Source organism: Saccharomyces cerevisiae, chromosome V, assembly GCF_000146045.2.
Source record: "Saccharomyces cerevisiae S288C chromosome V, complete sequence".
Lineage (NCBI taxonomy): Eukaryota > Fungi > Ascomycota > Saccharomycetes > Saccharomycetales > Saccharomycetaceae > Saccharomyces > Saccharomyces cerevisiae.
In genome coordinates, this window is record NC_001137.3 from 355,341 (window position 1) to 372,077 (window position 16,737).

Genomic DNA, 16,737 nt, shown 5'->3' on the forward strand with positions numbered 1-16,737 from the left:
TTTCGCTTGAACAAGCTTGAATGTGTCGAAAACCTTAGCTCGATCCTTAAAAAAGTATTTGCATTATCAGTAATAAACAGAAAATTAAAACATTTACCAAAGGCAACGAGTCTTCCATATGAAAAATGATAAAAAGATGGTTATCTGTGAATAGGAAAAAGTCACACCCGGAGAAGAACACTCAAGGTAATGACGAAATTAATCGGAAAGCAACTAGCCTGAAGAAAACGAAAGGTTCTGGAGATCCCTCCATAGCGAAATCACCAAGTGCTAAGAGTAGTACATCAAGCATACCTTCTAATCTTGCGAGCCATGAAAGAAGAAGCAAGTTTAGTAGTCAAACGGATAACCTTGCAGGAAATAAACATTACCATGAGCATTACCATAATATGGCAAGTACTTCAGATGAAAGAGAGTACGATTCCTCGACTACATATGAAGATCGTGCGTTCGATACAGAGTCCTCCATACTATTTACTACTATTACAGATTTAATGCCATATGGGGATGGTTCCAATAAAGTGTTTGGTTATGAAAATTTTGGGAATACTTGCTACTGCAACTCCGTTCTACAATGCCTTTATAATATCCCCGAATTTAGGTGTAATGTGCTGCGATATCCTGAAAGAGTAGCCGCAGTAAACAGAATACGCAAAAGTGATTTGAAGGGTTCAAAAATAAGGGTATTCACTAATGAAAGTTTTGAAACATCTACTAATAGCGGAAATTCTAATACGGGGTACCAAAGCAATGATAATGAAGATGCACATAACCACCACCACCTTCAGCAGAGTGATCAAGATAACTCCTCTTCTTCTACTCAAGAAAAACAGAATAATTTTGAAAGAAAAAGGAACTCGTTTATGGGTTTTGGAAAAGATAAATCGAACTATAAAGATTCTGCAAAGAAAGATGATAACAATGAGATGGAACGGCCTCAGCCTGTTCACACAGTTGTAATGGCCTCTGATACATTAACAGAGAAGCTTCACGAAGGCTGTAAAAAAATTATTGTGGGAAGACCGCTTTTAAAGCAAAGCGATTCCTTATCAAAAGCTTCAACTACAGATTGTCAAGCAAATTCGCATTGCCAGTGTGATTCACAAGGCAGTAGGATTACATCAGTGGATGATGATGTCCTTGTTAACCCTGAGAGCTGTAACGATGCTGTCAACAATTCTAATAATAATAAAGAGAATACGTTTCCAACAAGTGAACAAAGAAAAAAAGCCGCTTTAATTAGAGGCCCCGTTCTTAACGTAGATCATTTACTTTATCCAACCGAGGAAGCTACACTTTACAATGGACTAAAAGATATATTTGAGTCTATTACTGAAAACTTGTCGCTAACCGGTATCGTTTCACCTACAGAGTTTGTCAAAATTTTAAAAAAAGAAAACGTCTTGTTCAACACTATGATGCAACAAGATGCCCATGAATTTTTAAACTTTTTATTAAATGATTTCAGTGAATATATTCAACGCAATAATCCCAGAATGAGATTCGGACCACAAAAGACAGACAACAGCAACGACAACTTTATAACGGATTTATTCAAAGGTACACTGACGAATAGGATCAAATGTTTAACTTGTGACAATATCACCTCAAGGGACGAACCATTTTTAGACTTTCCAATAGAAGTACAGGGTGATGAAGAGACTGATATCCAGAAGATGTTAAAAAGCTATCATCAGCGTGAGATGTTGAACGGGGTTAACAAATTTTATTGTAACAAATGTTATGGTTTACAAGAAGCAGAACGTATGGTCGGACTGAAGCAACTGCCCCATATTCTGTCATTGCACCTAAAAAGATTCAAGTATTCAGAGGAGCAAAAGTCAAACATCAAACTTTTTAACAAAATACTCTATCCACTAACTTTGGATGTTTCTTCCACTTTTAATACATCAGTATATAAAAAATATGAACTAAGCGGCGTCGTCATCCATATGGGGAGCGGTCCACAGCATGGTCATTACGTATGCATTTGCAGGAACGAAAAGTTTGGGTGGCTTTTGTATGATGACGAAACGGTGGAATCCATAAAAGAAGAAACTGTGTTACAATTCACAGGTCATCCAGGTGATCAAACTACAGCCTACGTTTTATTCTATAAAGAAACACAGGCTGATAAGACCGAAAATCAAAATGAAAATATAGACACTTCTAGTCAAGATCAAATGCAGACTGACAATAACATTGAACAGTTAATAAAATGCGATGATTGGTTAAGGGATCGTAAATTGAGGGCAGCTGCAAATATTGAACGCAAAAAGACCTTGGGGAATATACCTGAAGTTAAGACTGCAGAAACCAAGACGCCATTAAATGATAAAAAACGCAATAAGCAAAAAAGAAAATCGAGAATATTGAGCTTCATCAAATAAATCGGGATTGTTTCGATACATCATATAGTTGAGACCCATCTGTTCTAAAAGTATCAATATTAGTGTACCATTTTTTCTTCCTTTTTTAAATAATTTCCACGTTTCTTTCTATTGTTCCTGATCTTTCGAATTTAGTTGTATTTCACTTCACCTACTGTAATAACTTTTTTTTTTTAGAGCACAATAAAATTTCACATATTTTCCAAAAGCAAGGGCGGTAAATCAGAAAAGATTAAGCTTTAATGAAAATCTCATAGAGACCAGATGAAGAATATTGGTGGCAGCATAAGCGCTAATACTGAATAGATATACGCATTTTTTTTCAAAATATCTGTTAGTACATTTATACAAATATATTCGTTTATACCTCTTCTTTAAACAGGCGCATGTGTAAATAAATATGAGACTGATTCTCCATTATGCAATCTTCTGATAGCTTCTGCAATCGTAGGGCTGATATCCACCTGATCGACAATGTCCAAATCCAAATCAACAGGTACCGTGTTGGTGCAAACAATTCTTGATAACCTACTATTTATTAACTTCTCCCTAGCTGAGCCAGAAAATATACCATGTGTGACAATAGCGATAACCTCCTTAGCACCGTGATCCATTAATGTGTCACAGGCTTTCACCAGCGTACCACACGTGTCAGCCATATCGTCAATCAACAAGCATGACTTACCAGCAACATCACCGACAAGCAGCATTCGCGAAACTTCATTAGCTTTTTGCCTCTCCTTATGAATCAAGGCAAAATTCATATCCAGCTTGTCCGCTAAAGAAGCCACCCTTTTCGCACCACCAGCATCAGGCGATACCAGTATCGCATTATTGAAATCTGTTTTGGTCCTTATGTAATTCAACACACTTGGTTCACCGTATAAATTATCAACCGGGATATGAAAAAACCCTTGAATTTGTGAAGCATGGAGATCCATAGTAATAACATGATCACAACCCGCAGTTTCCAAAAGATTGGCAATCAGCTTCGCAGTGATGGGCGCCCGCGATTTATCCTTCTTATCTTGTCTAGCATAAGGGAAATTTGGTATTACTGCCGTAATTCTTCTGACTGATGCCGTCTTACAAGCGTGAATTAAGATAAGTAATTCCATTAAGAAATCGTTGATTTCATGTTCCCCGTAACCAGTTTGGATGATATATACGTCTTCATCACGAATGCTTTCCCCTATTGTAACAGACGTCTCTTTATTTGAATACTGATATACCCCCACTTTAGATAACGGTACACCAAGCCTTTGGGAAATAAGCTCAGCAAGCCCAGGATGTGAGTTACCAGCTAACAACTTAATACTGTTTGTAGACATATTCAACGAAACTTACGACAAGATAGTCTTTGGATGATGAGGAATATCCTCTTCTTAGCAATCCCTCGATGCCTCCTCATATCATCTATTGTTCAAAATTTTTTCATTGTTGAAAAATAGTCACGTGCTTAACCATTTTGCTGCGCGATTTGGTAGGAGGATAAATACACGGGCATACCGTATCTGTTCAATAGCAACAATGTCGGAGAGAGCTAAACTAGCCAACTCGCCATCCTATTCCACTGGTCGCTTGAGTCGATATCCTTCCACAGCAATATTGCACTTTACAATTAGGATAGCCTCCCCAATAAAATAAGGAAATTTTGGTTATTTGTGTTCAGAAAAAGCCGAAATCGATTGCAGAGAACAGAAAGGAACTTTCCGATTATCACACTTTAGGAGCCGTGATAAAGAAGACTACCATCGCATATCGCAGAAAAGACTTTAAATATTAACTAAAACCGCATTCGCAAATTGCAAACAAAGTACGTACAATAGTAATGGCTACAAAGCAGGCTCACAAGAGATTGACGAAAGAGTACAAGTTGATGGTGGAAAACCCTCCACCATATATTCTTGCTCGCCCCAACGAAGATAATATTTTAGAGTGGCACTATATTATCACAGGACCTGCGGATACTCCTTACAAGGGCGGTCAATATCACGGTACTTTAACTTTCCCGTCTGATTATCCATACAAACCACCGGCTATCAGAATGATAACACCGAATGGACGTTTCAAGCCCAACACACGATTATGCCTTTCTATGAGTGATTACCACCCTGATACTTGGAATCCTGGCTGGTCTGTCTCAACCATTTTGAACGGGTTACTAAGTTTCATGACCAGTGATGAAGCCACGACAGGATCAATTACAACATCAGACCATCAGAAGAAGACATTAGCAAGAAATTCCATAAGTTATAACACTTTTCAAAATGTTAGATTCAAATTGATTTTTCCGGAAGTTGTACAGGAAAATGTAGAGACATTAGAAAAGAGAAAATTGGATGAGGGGGATGCGGCAAATACAGGTGATGAAACAGAAGACCCTTTTACAAAGGCTGCGAAGGAAAAAGTCATCTCGTTGGAGGAAATTCTAGACCCTGAAGACAGAATACGCGCTGAACAAGCGTTGAGACAATCAGAAAATAATTCCAAGAAAGATGGCAAAGAACCTAATGATAGTTCTTCAATGGTTTATATTGGTATCGCTATTTTTTTGTTTTTGGTTGGCCTTTTTATGAAATGAAGCCATTAAATGAACTAAACTTTAGATAAATTTTGACAACACAGAATAGAAATCAATAGTATTATATAGACAAAACGGATCTTTTTATTATGAACATTGTGAATTATTAATTATATTTTTGAGTATGTATTGACCAAGAAACCTCAATAAAAATGAGGTGAAACCTAGGGAGACAGAAACTCCCATTTCAAAAACCTTCAACTTTCATTATAAGCTTACCTTGAGCACGTTGTGTAGCCATATAGGAAAATGCTTCCTTGAAATTTTTCCAGGAATAAACCTTATCAACAACGCAATCTACGACTCCCTCATTTAGCAGCTTGCCGCATTCATGTATCCAATCATTCTTCTTGGGGATAATCTTGATATTGGGGTCAAAGTAAAAATGAGAATAATCGTATGACCATAACATTGATCCAAACATTTTTCTTGCATTGGCGCTAGGGTTATCCCAAGAATCAAAGACGTCTTTCTTATAATTTCCAACATAATCACCAACTGTTGTAATATAAGCACCTTTAGCGTGAATTAAAGAACTCGAGTGACTCAAGATATCATAACCACCGATGAAGTCCAACACGACATTAAATTTACCCTGAGTATAATCTTCGGTTTCTTTGAGAGTATTAAAATCATCATAATCTACAACTTTACCGGTATCCAACATACGTCTGAGTGGTTTACTAGATTTTCCCCTACATGACAGATAATTTATGAAAATGATTTCATCTTTCAAATCCGGGAAATGTTCTGACAGGACTGCTGCACCATTACCTGACGTTACCACTACTAGCTTTTTAGAAACTTTATAGTAACGCTTCAATAACTGGATAGCAAACATCCCTACAGAGCTTGTACCACCGTTTATTAAAACATTAGATTCTGTATTCAATTGATCCTTCTCCTTTAGTTGAGCTAACAGATTAAGTGCTGTTCCTAAACAGAATAAGGAGCCTGCTGCCTTTTCTGGTGATAGAGTATTTTTGGGTCGCATTAAAATAGGATCGACACGCGGATCAATGAGCAACGAACTTTGCAGGGCGCCAATGGCTAACTTGGGATGATAGTAAATGCCGTACACATCGTCACCCACGTTCCATCTATTTGTCAAATTATCACCGACATGTGTTATCACTCCGCTGTATTCTCTTCCAATGCCGGCTTCACCATAAATAGGCTTGGTGTAACCATTCCTAATCTTCATATCAACAGGGTTCAAACCTACATAGTTCACTTGAACTACCAGTTTGTTTTTACTTATGGGCAACTTAATTTTGTTCTCATATGAAAAAGTAATGGGACCGTGTTTAGAATGAAAAACTAATGACTTAACGGGAATATGTCTTACATGTCTTAACGGTCTGGCGACTCTAGTCAGCGTAGGTTCATCCACGGGGATTGGCTTCGGCGCTGAAACTTCATGGTCCACTGTCATCGCTTCTAGTTTAGGGTCTTTATTTTCCAAGATTTTCTCTGCCATCTTTCTATGCTAGTTTAACTTTCTTTTGATTGTTACGTCTTTACTTCCTGCGTAATGTACCCTTCAACTTAAGTATAATCGTGCATCCCTTCCTTTATACTTCTCTTTGTGTATAGCTGGGGCGATGTCTGAAAATCATAAAATAGGATGAATAATGGCGATAGAAGGTTTTACAATCAAGGTCAACTGGACGCAAGAAAAGGCTAAGTTAAGGTAGGTCTTCGACTTGACAACAAAACTTCCCCCTTAAGAGAAACTGAACTTGACCTACAGAGAAATTCGAATACGGATATTATTGGTTCTCCCCTCGTTGTGAGTAATTCCATTTCAAGCAGTAAATTCATGGACTTGTATCGCCTTGAGCAATGTACTCAATAAAAAGAGTTAGGCTGAGTGAATCCTTAATGTACATAATCTATGCACCGCTTAAAAGTTTACTTGAAGCCTGTCGTTTATCTTTAGCTACCGACTTCTGGGCATAATAACCAAAGTCATATTTTATCGTCATTAGAGTGAAAGTTTTTACTGCGAAACATCTTGACATCCAAGAAATTTAAACCCATACAATATATTTCAATATTTTTGTCTATTACTAAAAGTTCGCGGAGCACAATCGGTCGACAATTCGCCCGAACAGAGATTCTGCCTGATACCGACTTGCCCAGCCCAAGTGGGCAGAGAGGAAGGAGAAATTTCTCGGGTAGAGGGGAGGGACAGTCCGCCTAACTTCCTTACGAACGGGCATTGCTTTAGGCAGGAAAGGGTCCTGCTTCAGCGTGGACATTGAAACTTCCATTCTGCGGGACGAGCTTGCCAGCATTCCAATGCCCATCGTATTGTACTCAATGGTGAAACTTACCACCATATTGTTAAAAGCTATTATTTATGATTTTTACTTACCAAACATTGAAAGGAGACTGAACACACCACGATAAAACGTATGTTCTGATACCCAGCAAATGAGAAAGTAGAAGGAGAAACCTAAAAACCTGTGGCGGTCAAGACTGCTAGCAAGATGGATATTTAGATCATAAATTCTAACGCATGCATCCTGAGCAATGAAATCATGCAACCTAACATTTGAGGTTAATATATGAGAATTAACTAGCGTTGAGGAGGTACTGCAATTTAAAAGACCGAAGAATTATCGATGCAAGGAAAAATGGGTCTAGGATGAATACGAGCAATTGAAATACATTTGGAATACCTTGTGAAAATATCACATACTTTCGCCTTCTATCTCGATGCGTTATTACAAGAAAATAGTTTTACTAACAAATTAACAAAAATTAAAATAGTGTAAAAATGGGTATTTCTCGTGATTCTCGTCACAAAAGATCAGCCACTGGTGCTAAACGTGCTCAATTCAGAAAGAAGAGAAAGTTCGAATTAGGTCGTCAACCAGCCAACACAAAAATTGGTGCTAAGAGAATCCACTCTGTCAGAACTAGAGGTGGTAACAAGAAATACAGAGCTCTAAGAATTGAAACCGGTAACTTTTCTTGGGCTTCTGAAGGTATCTCCAAGAAGACCAGAATTGCTGGTGTTGTTTACCATCCATCCAACAATGAATTGGTTAGAACTAACACTTTGACCAAGGCTGCCATTGTCCAAATTGATGCTACTCCATTCAGACAATGGTTCGAAGCTCACTACGGTCAAACCTTGGGTAAGAAGAAGAACGTCAAGGAAGAAGAAACTGTTGCCAAGAGCAAGAACGCTGAAAGAAAGTGGGCTGCTAGAGCTGCTTCTGCCAAGATCGAATCTTCCGTTGAATCTCAATTCAGCGCCGGTAGATTATACGCTTGTATCTCTTCCAGACCAGGTCAATCCGGTAGATGTGATGGTTACATCTTGGAAGGTGAAGAATTAGCTTTCTACCTAAGAAGATTGACTGCTAAGAAATAGAGATAATAAGATAATATTTTATTACACTACATGTACAATTTTACTTTTACTTTGTGTTGTCTCTATCTGCTTTCTTATTTTTAATATTTACCATTCCATTTATAATTTGTAAAACAATTAACATAAAAGTTTTTTAAACTCTAGACCAGCAACATATCTTCAAATATCAGTTGATAAGGTAAAGTATGTTGATAGCATTCTACCGTCACACTTATCTAGCAGATCTTTGTTAGGTAGATCTGCTAATATATTTTACGTAAGATTCGTTGTATGTGCGGGAAAATTTGTATCTGTTGTGGTAGTCACTCACCCTTTCTATGTATTAAAAACTGATACCTTCCATACTAGAAAAGACATTCAGTTGAATCCTTCTCCAAATCAAGGATACTATTGTCACTTCTCCATTGAGATTCGAAAAACCCCTCGGGTCTTGTTAGAACTAAATTACGTTCATAGGGGTGGGATTTATATTGTAATTCCGCGAGGTTTACACGAAAGATATCTCAACTCTAGCCGCACATCCATTCCGGTATGTACTCTCCCACCATTGGGTATTATAGAATGTAATAGGTTTCAAAGCGGATATCTTTTGCCCGGTGAGTTGTTACTTTTTCATTCGAGCAATGAAGTACATTCTAGAAGTTCCTAGAACCTTATGGAAGCACCAAGAAAAAAGGAAGTTAAACAAAACACTGATTCAATAAGCAAGGGGGGAAGCTCCTTAGTTTGACGACAGTAACAAAATGTTCGTATAAATTGAACGAAACTCAAGCCAATAAAGGACTTTTCAGAGGCCTATCTCTTCTTTCTCCACAACTTTCGAATAAAAACCACTAATAAAAAGTAAATAACAAAAACAAGAAAAAAAATAAACAAAACAATAATCATGTCAAAAGCTGTTGGTATTGATTTAGGTACAACCTATTCATGTGTTGCTCATTTTGCAAACGATAGGGTTGAAATTATCGCTAACGATCAAGGTAATAGAACGACGCCTTCTTATGTGGCTTTTACTGACACAGAAAGGCTAATTGGTGACGCTGCGAAGAATCAAGCTGCGATGAACCCACATAATACAGTATTCGATGCTAAGCGTCTGATCGGACGTAAATTCGATGATCCAGAAGTGACGAACGATGCTAAGCATTACCCATTCAAAGTGATTGACAAGGGAGGTAAACCGGTAGTGCAAGTGGAATATAAAGGCGAGACAAAGACATTTACTCCAGAAGAAATTTCCTCAATGATCTTGACAAAGATGAAGGAGACTGCTGAGAACTTTTTAGGAACAGAAGTGAAAGATGCTGTAGTAACGGTTCCAGCCTATTTCAACGATTCACAAAGGCAAGCAACAAAAGATGCCGGTACAATCGCGGGCTTGAACGTTCTTCGTATCATTAATGAACCTACAGCTGCCGCTATTGCGTATGGGCTGGACAAGAAATCGCAGAAGGAGCACAACGTCTTGATCTTTGATTTAGGTGGTGGTACTTTTGATGTCTCTCTGCTATCCATAGATGAAGGTGTCTTTGAGGTTAAGGCTACTGCTGGTGACACTCACTTGGGTGGTGAAGATTTCGATAGTAGGCTGGTTAACTTTCTAGCCGAGGAGTTCAAAAGAAAAAATAAAAAGGATCTAACAACTAACCAAAGGTCCCTAAGGAGGTTAAGGACCGCCGCTGAAAGGGCCAAGAGAACTCTGTCTTCGTCTGCTCAGACATCTATAGAAATAGATTCATTATTTGAGGGTATCGATTTCTATACTTCCATTACAAGGGCAAGATTTGAAGAATTATGTGCTGATTTGTTTAGATCTACATTGGAGCCAGTGGAAAAAGTTTTGGCTGATTCAAAATTAGATAAGTCACAAATTGATGAAATTGTACTTGTTGGTGGTTCAACAAGAATTCCAAAAGTACAAAAACTGGTTTCTGATTTTTTCAATGGTAAAGAACCAAACCGTTCGATTAACCCTGATGAGGCCGTCGCTTATGGTGCTGCCGTACAGGCTGCCATCTTAACGGGTGACCAGTCGTCGACGACCCAAGATTTACTGTTGCTGGATGTTGCACCATTATCTCTAGGTATTGAAACTGCAGGTGGTATTATGACAAAGTTGATCCCAAGAAATTCGACTATCCCAACAAAAAAATCGGAAGTGTTTTCCACCTACGCTGACAACCAACCTGGTGTGTTGATACAAGTTTTTGAGGGTGAAAGGACAAGGACAAAAGACAACAATCTACTGGGTAAATTTGAGTTGAGCGGTATTCCACCCGCTCCAAGAGGCGTACCACAAATTGAAGTTACATTTGATATCGATGCAAATGGTATTCTGAACGTATCTGCCGTTGAAAAAGGTACTGGTAAATCTAACAAGATTACAATTACTAACGATAAGGGAAGATTATCGAAGGAAGATATCGATAAAATGGTTGCTGAGGCAGAAAAGTTCAAGGCCGAAGATGAACAAGAAGCTCAACGTGTTCAAGCTAAGAATCAGCTAGAATCGTACGCGTTTACTTTGAAAAATTCTGTGAGCGAAAATAACTTCAAGGAGAAGGTGGGTGAAGAGGATGCCAGGAAATTGGAAGCCGCCGCCCAAGATGCTATAAATTGGTTAGATGCTTCGCAAGCGGCCTCCACCGAGGAATACAAGGAAAGGCAAAAGGAACTAGAAGGTGTTGCAAACCCCATTATGAGTAAATTTTACGGAGCTGCAGGTGGTGCCCCAGGAGCAGGCCCAGTTCCGGGTGCTGGAGCAGGCCCCACTGGAGCACCAGACAACGGCCCAACGGTTGAAGAGGTTGATTAGATAAATACAAAGATGCGATGAAGTAGCAGCATCGAATTTCTTAGTTTTCCCTCTTAACAACTTTTTATAAGTATATATATAAGATACACAATCAGTAATTAGCAAATGACTACTATTTGTACGTTCTCATCGTCATAAGCCAGAGTTTAATTAAGTGCCTCAACCGGGATGCGATTTCGCGTTCATATACAAAGCCGAAATGACAATAAGAAAGTCATCGCCAAACAACACGACTAATTGACCATTAAAAGGAACAAAATACAGTCAAAGAGTTTAGCTCGGAAATGTACAGCAATCATAATTTAAATTCGGATGACTGTTGCTTCGATTGGAATGAAGAGAAGGCCGCAGAACTACAGCGTACAGGTGTTTCTTTTGACCGGAGTTTAACACCTCAATCTTTAAGAACATCTACACGTAGACTATCAGAAGAGAACAAACAACAAAGTGGCACTATGCACATTGACACTTCCCCTTCTGTGGTTTCAGATATAATATCAAGTAGACGAGATCGTTCACAGGATTTTTTTGGGCCTCATTCTTCATCCCCTATTGCCCCTTCAGAACGACAACGAGCGGATCAGAGATCACGGTTGGAGTCCATGAGATTAACTAGACGTCGAGACAAAATGACCAAAGTACGCGGTGGCCTAGAAAAGATGGAAGAAATGATCATGCAAGGTGAACACCTTAGAGAAATGCAAAGGCTAAAGCAGGAAGCACAAAAGAACGCTCTACCCTCTGACATGGCTGAATATATGGAATGGCAAAACAACGAGGATTTGGAAGACGATGAGTTGCTTGCCTTTATTGAAAAACAGGAAACTTATAAAAATGAATTAGAACACTTTTTGAACAATGCTAATAAAAATGTTTATGAGAACAACTCGTATCCGAACTCTCATACGTGATGGCATCATTGCTATTACAGAAATAGCCCTAGCCTGTCATATTTAACTGAGCTGTTGAGTATGGGCATCTTTCCGCATGCGCTAACTACGGAGCTGGCTCTTCCCCTTCTATTAATCCTTCTGGCAGGAAGCGAAAGCGACTGATGTCGTTTCTACGTTTCTATGTATATTCTATCGCGTTTAAGTGTGTATATTTTGAGCTGCTCAAGTGAAGGGAACGTATTCAGAATAACTAGATTCTCTGCCATACGATCAACTAACTGTTTACCATATACAGTCTCAGTTCGCTACGGTTAGCGTACCGTAAAACAGCAGTTTACATTCACTATATAAAGGATGACGTAAGAATTTGCCTACGTATTAAAGAAAACTTCACAATCAAACTGCTAAAATATACAAATAATTCCGTTCATTTCAGGCCATGATGACGATCCTTCACATAATCTTGAACGGGATCGGTATTCGGATCATATTTCTCCAATTTTTTGATTTGTTCTGGCGCAATTGAACCGCGTAAATCTGAATCACTTTGGTACCAATCTTTGATCAACCATACCATTTCTTTTTTTGCCAATTCGACATTTCCTTCAGAGTTTTCTATGATACGACTTAGAATGTAATAGAGTTTTAAATGAGAAACTCCGGCAAGCAAGAACATTGAACATACAGATCCATCAGCAGCTGAACTTTTATCAATGAATGATTCTAATATTTTATTCATTAAGAAATGTACAGGGAAAACAACGTCCGTATCGCGTGTTGTTTTACCAATTCGAATTAGTGTGTTGGATATCGAGGAAAGAAAGGATTCTTGGCCTACACTTCCCACGTCAGGCGATGGAGCATTTTTCATGCTATCGAGCAATCGATTCCACTCTCCTTGAATGACTTTTTCATCTTTGAATTGAGATACTTTGAAAATTCTTAGTTTTATTTCGTAGTAATCTAATGGGTCTGCACAATCATTAAAGAGATCTGATAATGGGAGCACCCTTCCATTTAGTTTAAGTGTTAGTTGCTTTCTATAATCTTCGTCAATCCTTGTTTCATTCCTTACCAAATTAAGTAGGTCATCCTGAATGGAAGCTATGTCGAAAAGTTCGTGGATGTTCTCAGATAACTGGACCAGTGCCGGCTTTTGGTCGAATGACGTTGAGCTATCACAAAGACCGTTTGCTCTTGCTAGGCATTCGATTCTTTCACTTAATTTTAAGTCAAAATCAGAACTAGCTAGAGCATATAAAACATCAGCTGCTTCAAGAAAATGTTCTTCTTTGAATAAGTAGAACCACAACAGATTACTAATTTCTAGAGATTTTTCTGCTCTTTCTTTCAAGTACGGCAAAACAAATTGAGAATCCAAACGTAATAAGTAGTCTTGTCTTTTATTTGCGACAAGCCAATCATAAAAGCAATAATGGAAGAACCTGTTATTGCTATTCATTATCACTGAGTAAACTCTTTTCTTCAGTGACGAAGCTGGTGAAAAAATAGATATATTTGCAATTGAAGGGGATTGTTCGATAGATGTATAGTCATCCACGCTTTTGACAATCTCAAAAATCAAAGTGTACACATTTATGCGTTTGTCATAAAAAACTTTTCTTGGATCGGCAGTATTACAACCTCTAGACACATACTCTTGTGCTTGGTTTCCTTTATCAATTTTATCTGCAAATCTAAGTAGAAATCCAACAGTCTTAGGCTGGTAATTAAGTTTTACCATGATATCCACCACACGTCTCAATTCACATAATTCTATATTCTCGGCACACCTTTCATAAAGGTCAATTGCGGTATCTAAATGGTTCCTTGATATTTTAGAATCTATCATTTCAAACTTCTGTGCTGCTTCTAAATGCTCTCCTGCCCTGTAACACAAAATGTCTGCACTATGACAAAAAGATCCAAAGCGTTCCTTTAAAACGTTCACAATATAATCTGCCGATGTGCCGCTTGCAATATTAGCGTTTACAACTTCTATTAAAATCTCTTTTATTAATTGTTTGGTTTTTGCGTTAGGGGTAAACAAATCATGGAACTTAAGATCAAAAAAATACTCACGTGTCTTGGAGTCATAAACTCCCCCTGCACCCATCAATGTATTTAGCAAAGATTTGAAAGCATCAATATCTTCGTAGAAGACATTTATAAGGGAAAGCGCATCCTTAATAGAATTTATTAAGAGGATAAGAGCATTCATAGCAATAGACTCAGCATCGGATGCAGTTATAGCATTGCTACCTTTCGGAGGCACAAATGAAACGAAGGAAGGACGGTGGATGTTGAAGAAATCTGCCAAAACAGATATCGATGATAAATAATACTCAACCTGTGGCCTAGTTATAGAAATACCAAAAGCATCCATTTTTTCCGTTTTGGAAGCCCTTTTAAAAACAAAGACCCTCTCTTCCCATATTTGGCTAAATAATCTTGTAATTAATAACGCAGAACCATAAAACCTGGGAGATAGTACTATACCATCACATTCACCAGATTTATCGAATAAATTTTGTGAGATTGGCGGCACGCTGCCACTTTCTCTAGAACTTTTCGGTTTTATTTCAACTACCCCAGGTATACCGGCAGAGAAGAAGGCCAGGGCACTTGATTTAATATGCTCTGACTTATTAAACTTACAAGCTAAATAAAGTGCCGTAGAGCAAGCCTCAGATAAACCATAACTGTGAATAAATGGCAAAGGATTTTCAATCAAGCTTTCGAACACTTCGTCGGGCGTGCGATAGCAATAAATTTCTAAGGCATTGCTTGTTAAAACGGCAACTTTTAATGGTTCTGCACTGTATTGTGAGGCAAACACATTGGCGTAACCTTGGGGAGTAGAAGTGTAATTAAAAGATCTTGTTAAGGGAACAATCTCTTTAATTTCATCTGTCGTATCGAGTAGTGCGGTATTCTCTACATATTTACCATAATTCTTTAATATACCGTAATCTGGAGCACTAACGTAAAGTTTGTGTTCCTCTTTATTTTCCAGCAAAGCTTTATTTGTAATACCTTTAGATAGTTCTCCGGAATTAGCTCTTTTCCTCACGCACGTAAAGTATATACCTGGTGATATTATCGTACTAGCGCAAGTGGTATTGATATAAGTTGAACTAGCTTTTTGTGTTGAAAGTGGGCCTGTATCATGTGTGTTTAAGGGGTGATGACCGATTATGAAAGATTTATTTTGCTCGAGGGAGCTAGATATACTGGTAGGAGGAAACTTTACAGAGTCTAATTTTAATGAGCCAATCGATCTCCTAGAAATGGAACCTTTGAAATACAAGCGTACCCCAGTAGTAGTTATAACAGCTAAGAATAAATCATTGTTCTCACACATAGAGATAGAAACAATTTTGGCAATCTTGAAAGCTCGATTACTGAGTAGAGGTGAATTTTTTACACCCAATGCATTCATTCCACGCCTGATATGAGCAGCATCAATGAGGACCGGTCCTACTAGCCCGTTACTAGTAATTAGGTAAGATCTGACAATAGATTTCGTTGATAGAGTATGTAAAACGCCTCTTGACTGGTCAACTTCGAGCTGTGATATAGTTTCTTCTTCGGTACCTGCATCCCCTTCTAGTACTTTTTGTATCAACTTTCCTCCGGGTATGCTAGGTATTAGTTTTGTAGGTAGTAAATTTGCTAAGTTTGACTTTGTCAAACATATTTTGTTACTCTTGCTATTGAATAGGTTCTCCGAGCAGTTATATTGTAATTCCCACACGTTGACACCATCAGTCGCACCAGTGAAAAATATTTGTCCAGTCCTTTCGTAGCTTATTATGTTAGAAACGTTGAACCCAGTTACATTTACTTTTAATCCTGTGTTAAAGATATTCAACTCATGAGTACGGTCATTAAATGATATTGTCAAAATATAGATATCAAAAAGAGTGGCGACAATCAATAAATTTTCAACAGAAGAAACAAAAGTGTTTGGGCTAGGCTTAACTAGTTTCACTTTTAAAATGGTGTGCTCGATTTCATCGATACAGTGGTATTCTGAACTATTATTGATATTCCACAAGATCAATTTATTATCAGAGGTTATCCAACAATAGTTCAGTTCGAGAAAAATACCCATATCACTCTTTATTTCGGTATTTGAAACTTGTGATAAAACTTCATCTGGTATATTTGTCACTTGTTGTCTTTGGAAGGGGGTAAATGCACCTAATCCACCGACTTCATCTGAGAAATTATAATCCAAACCTTTACTATAATAGTCTGGATTATCTAGTATTGGCGTATTTCTGTCCCTAAAGCTCAAATCCTGGACAAATTCACTAGCCAACTGCAACGGTTCAGAGGAAGTCAACCCGCTTATCTTGACGTGTGTAGTTACGTCACGAAGTTCTGATTCAATAGTATTTCCAGCCTCGCCATACTTGTTTAATACATCTTTCCTGGTTTTTCTTTCGCTTAGGAAGGAACGGCTCGACAGGTTGGGCTTACCGTTGTTTTGGTCATCTCTTGGCCGATTCCTTAAGCGATTTCCTCCTAAGGAAGCCGAAGCCGTAAACGTTTCGCGATCGTAATCAATCCTCTTTTTTAGTGGAGTTGAATACATCACAATTGAAATCCGAGCTGTAGTTTTTGTGAAATGTTTCTCCTACAAACAGATTTTATTCTTA

The 16,737-nt window shown here is 38.1% G+C and overlaps 8 protein-coding genes across 8 annotated transcripts; 5 read left to right on the forward strand and 3 right to left on the reverse strand.

The window, feature by feature from the left end:
* Positions 1 to 125: 125 nt before the first annotated feature.
* Positions 126 to 2,390, forward strand: UBP9 (putative ubiquitin-specific protease UBP9; the record flags this gene model as incomplete). The annotated part of the gene is made up of 1 exon (NM_001178989.1): positions 126 to 2,390. The coding sequence occupies one exon, from the start codon at positions 126 to 128 to the stop codon at positions 2,388 to 2,390; it is 2,265 nt and encodes a 754-aa protein (NP_011024.1).
* A 374-nt stretch (positions 2,391 to 2,764) lies between these two features.
* PRS2 (ribose phosphate diphosphokinase subunit PRS2) lies at positions 2,765 to 3,721 on the reverse strand (the record flags this gene model as incomplete). Its single annotated transcript, NM_001178990.3, has 1 exon — positions 2,765 to 3,721. One exon carries the CDS (start codon positions 3,719 to 3,721, stop codon positions 2,765 to 2,767), a length of 957 nt encoding a protein of 318 aa, NP_011025.3.
* A 500-nt stretch (positions 3,722 to 4,221) lies between these two features.
* Positions 4,222 to 4,974, forward strand: UBC6 (E2 ubiquitin-conjugating protein UBC6; the record flags this gene model as incomplete). The annotated part of the gene is made up of 1 exon (NM_001178991.3): positions 4,222 to 4,974. The coding sequence occupies one exon, from the start codon at positions 4,222 to 4,224 to the stop codon at positions 4,972 to 4,974; it is 753 nt and encodes a 250-aa protein (NP_011026.3).
* A 187-nt stretch (positions 4,975 to 5,161) lies between these two features.
* AST2 (Ast2p) lies at positions 5,162 to 6,454 on the reverse strand (the record flags this gene model as incomplete). Its single annotated transcript, NM_001178992.1, has 1 exon — positions 5,162 to 6,454. One exon carries the CDS (start codon positions 6,452 to 6,454, stop codon positions 5,162 to 5,164), a length of 1,293 nt encoding a protein of 430 aa, NP_011027.1.
* Positions 6,455 to 7,759: 1,305 nt separating this feature from the next.
* RPS8B (40S ribosomal protein eS8 RPS8B) lies at positions 7,760 to 8,362 on the forward strand (the record flags this gene model as incomplete). Its single annotated transcript, NM_001178993.1, has 1 exon — positions 7,760 to 8,362. One exon carries the CDS (start codon positions 7,760 to 7,762, stop codon positions 8,360 to 8,362), a length of 603 nt encoding a protein of 200 aa, NP_011028.1.
* An 886-nt stretch (positions 8,363 to 9,248) lies between these two features.
* SSA4 (Hsp70 family chaperone SSA4) lies at positions 9,249 to 11,177 on the forward strand (the record flags this gene model as incomplete). The annotated part of the gene is made up of 1 exon (NM_001178994.3): positions 9,249 to 11,177. One exon carries the CDS (start codon positions 9,249 to 9,251, stop codon positions 11,175 to 11,177), a length of 1,929 nt encoding a protein of 642 aa, NP_011029.3.
* A 284-nt stretch (positions 11,178 to 11,461) lies between these two features.
* Positions 11,462 to 12,088, forward strand: RTT105 (Rtt105p; the record flags this gene model as incomplete). Its single annotated transcript, NM_001178995.3, has 1 exon — positions 11,462 to 12,088. The coding sequence occupies one exon, from the start codon at positions 11,462 to 11,464 to the stop codon at positions 12,086 to 12,088; it is 627 nt and encodes a 208-aa protein (NP_011030.3).
* A 409-nt stretch (positions 12,089 to 12,497) lies between these two features.
* Positions 12,498 to 16,673, reverse strand: NUP157 (Nup157p; the record flags this gene model as incomplete). The annotated part of the gene is made up of 1 exon (NM_001178996.1): positions 12,498 to 16,673. One exon carries the CDS (start codon positions 16,671 to 16,673, stop codon positions 12,498 to 12,500), a length of 4,176 nt encoding a protein of 1,391 aa, NP_011031.1.
* Positions 16,674 to 16,737: the final 64 nt, after the last annotated feature.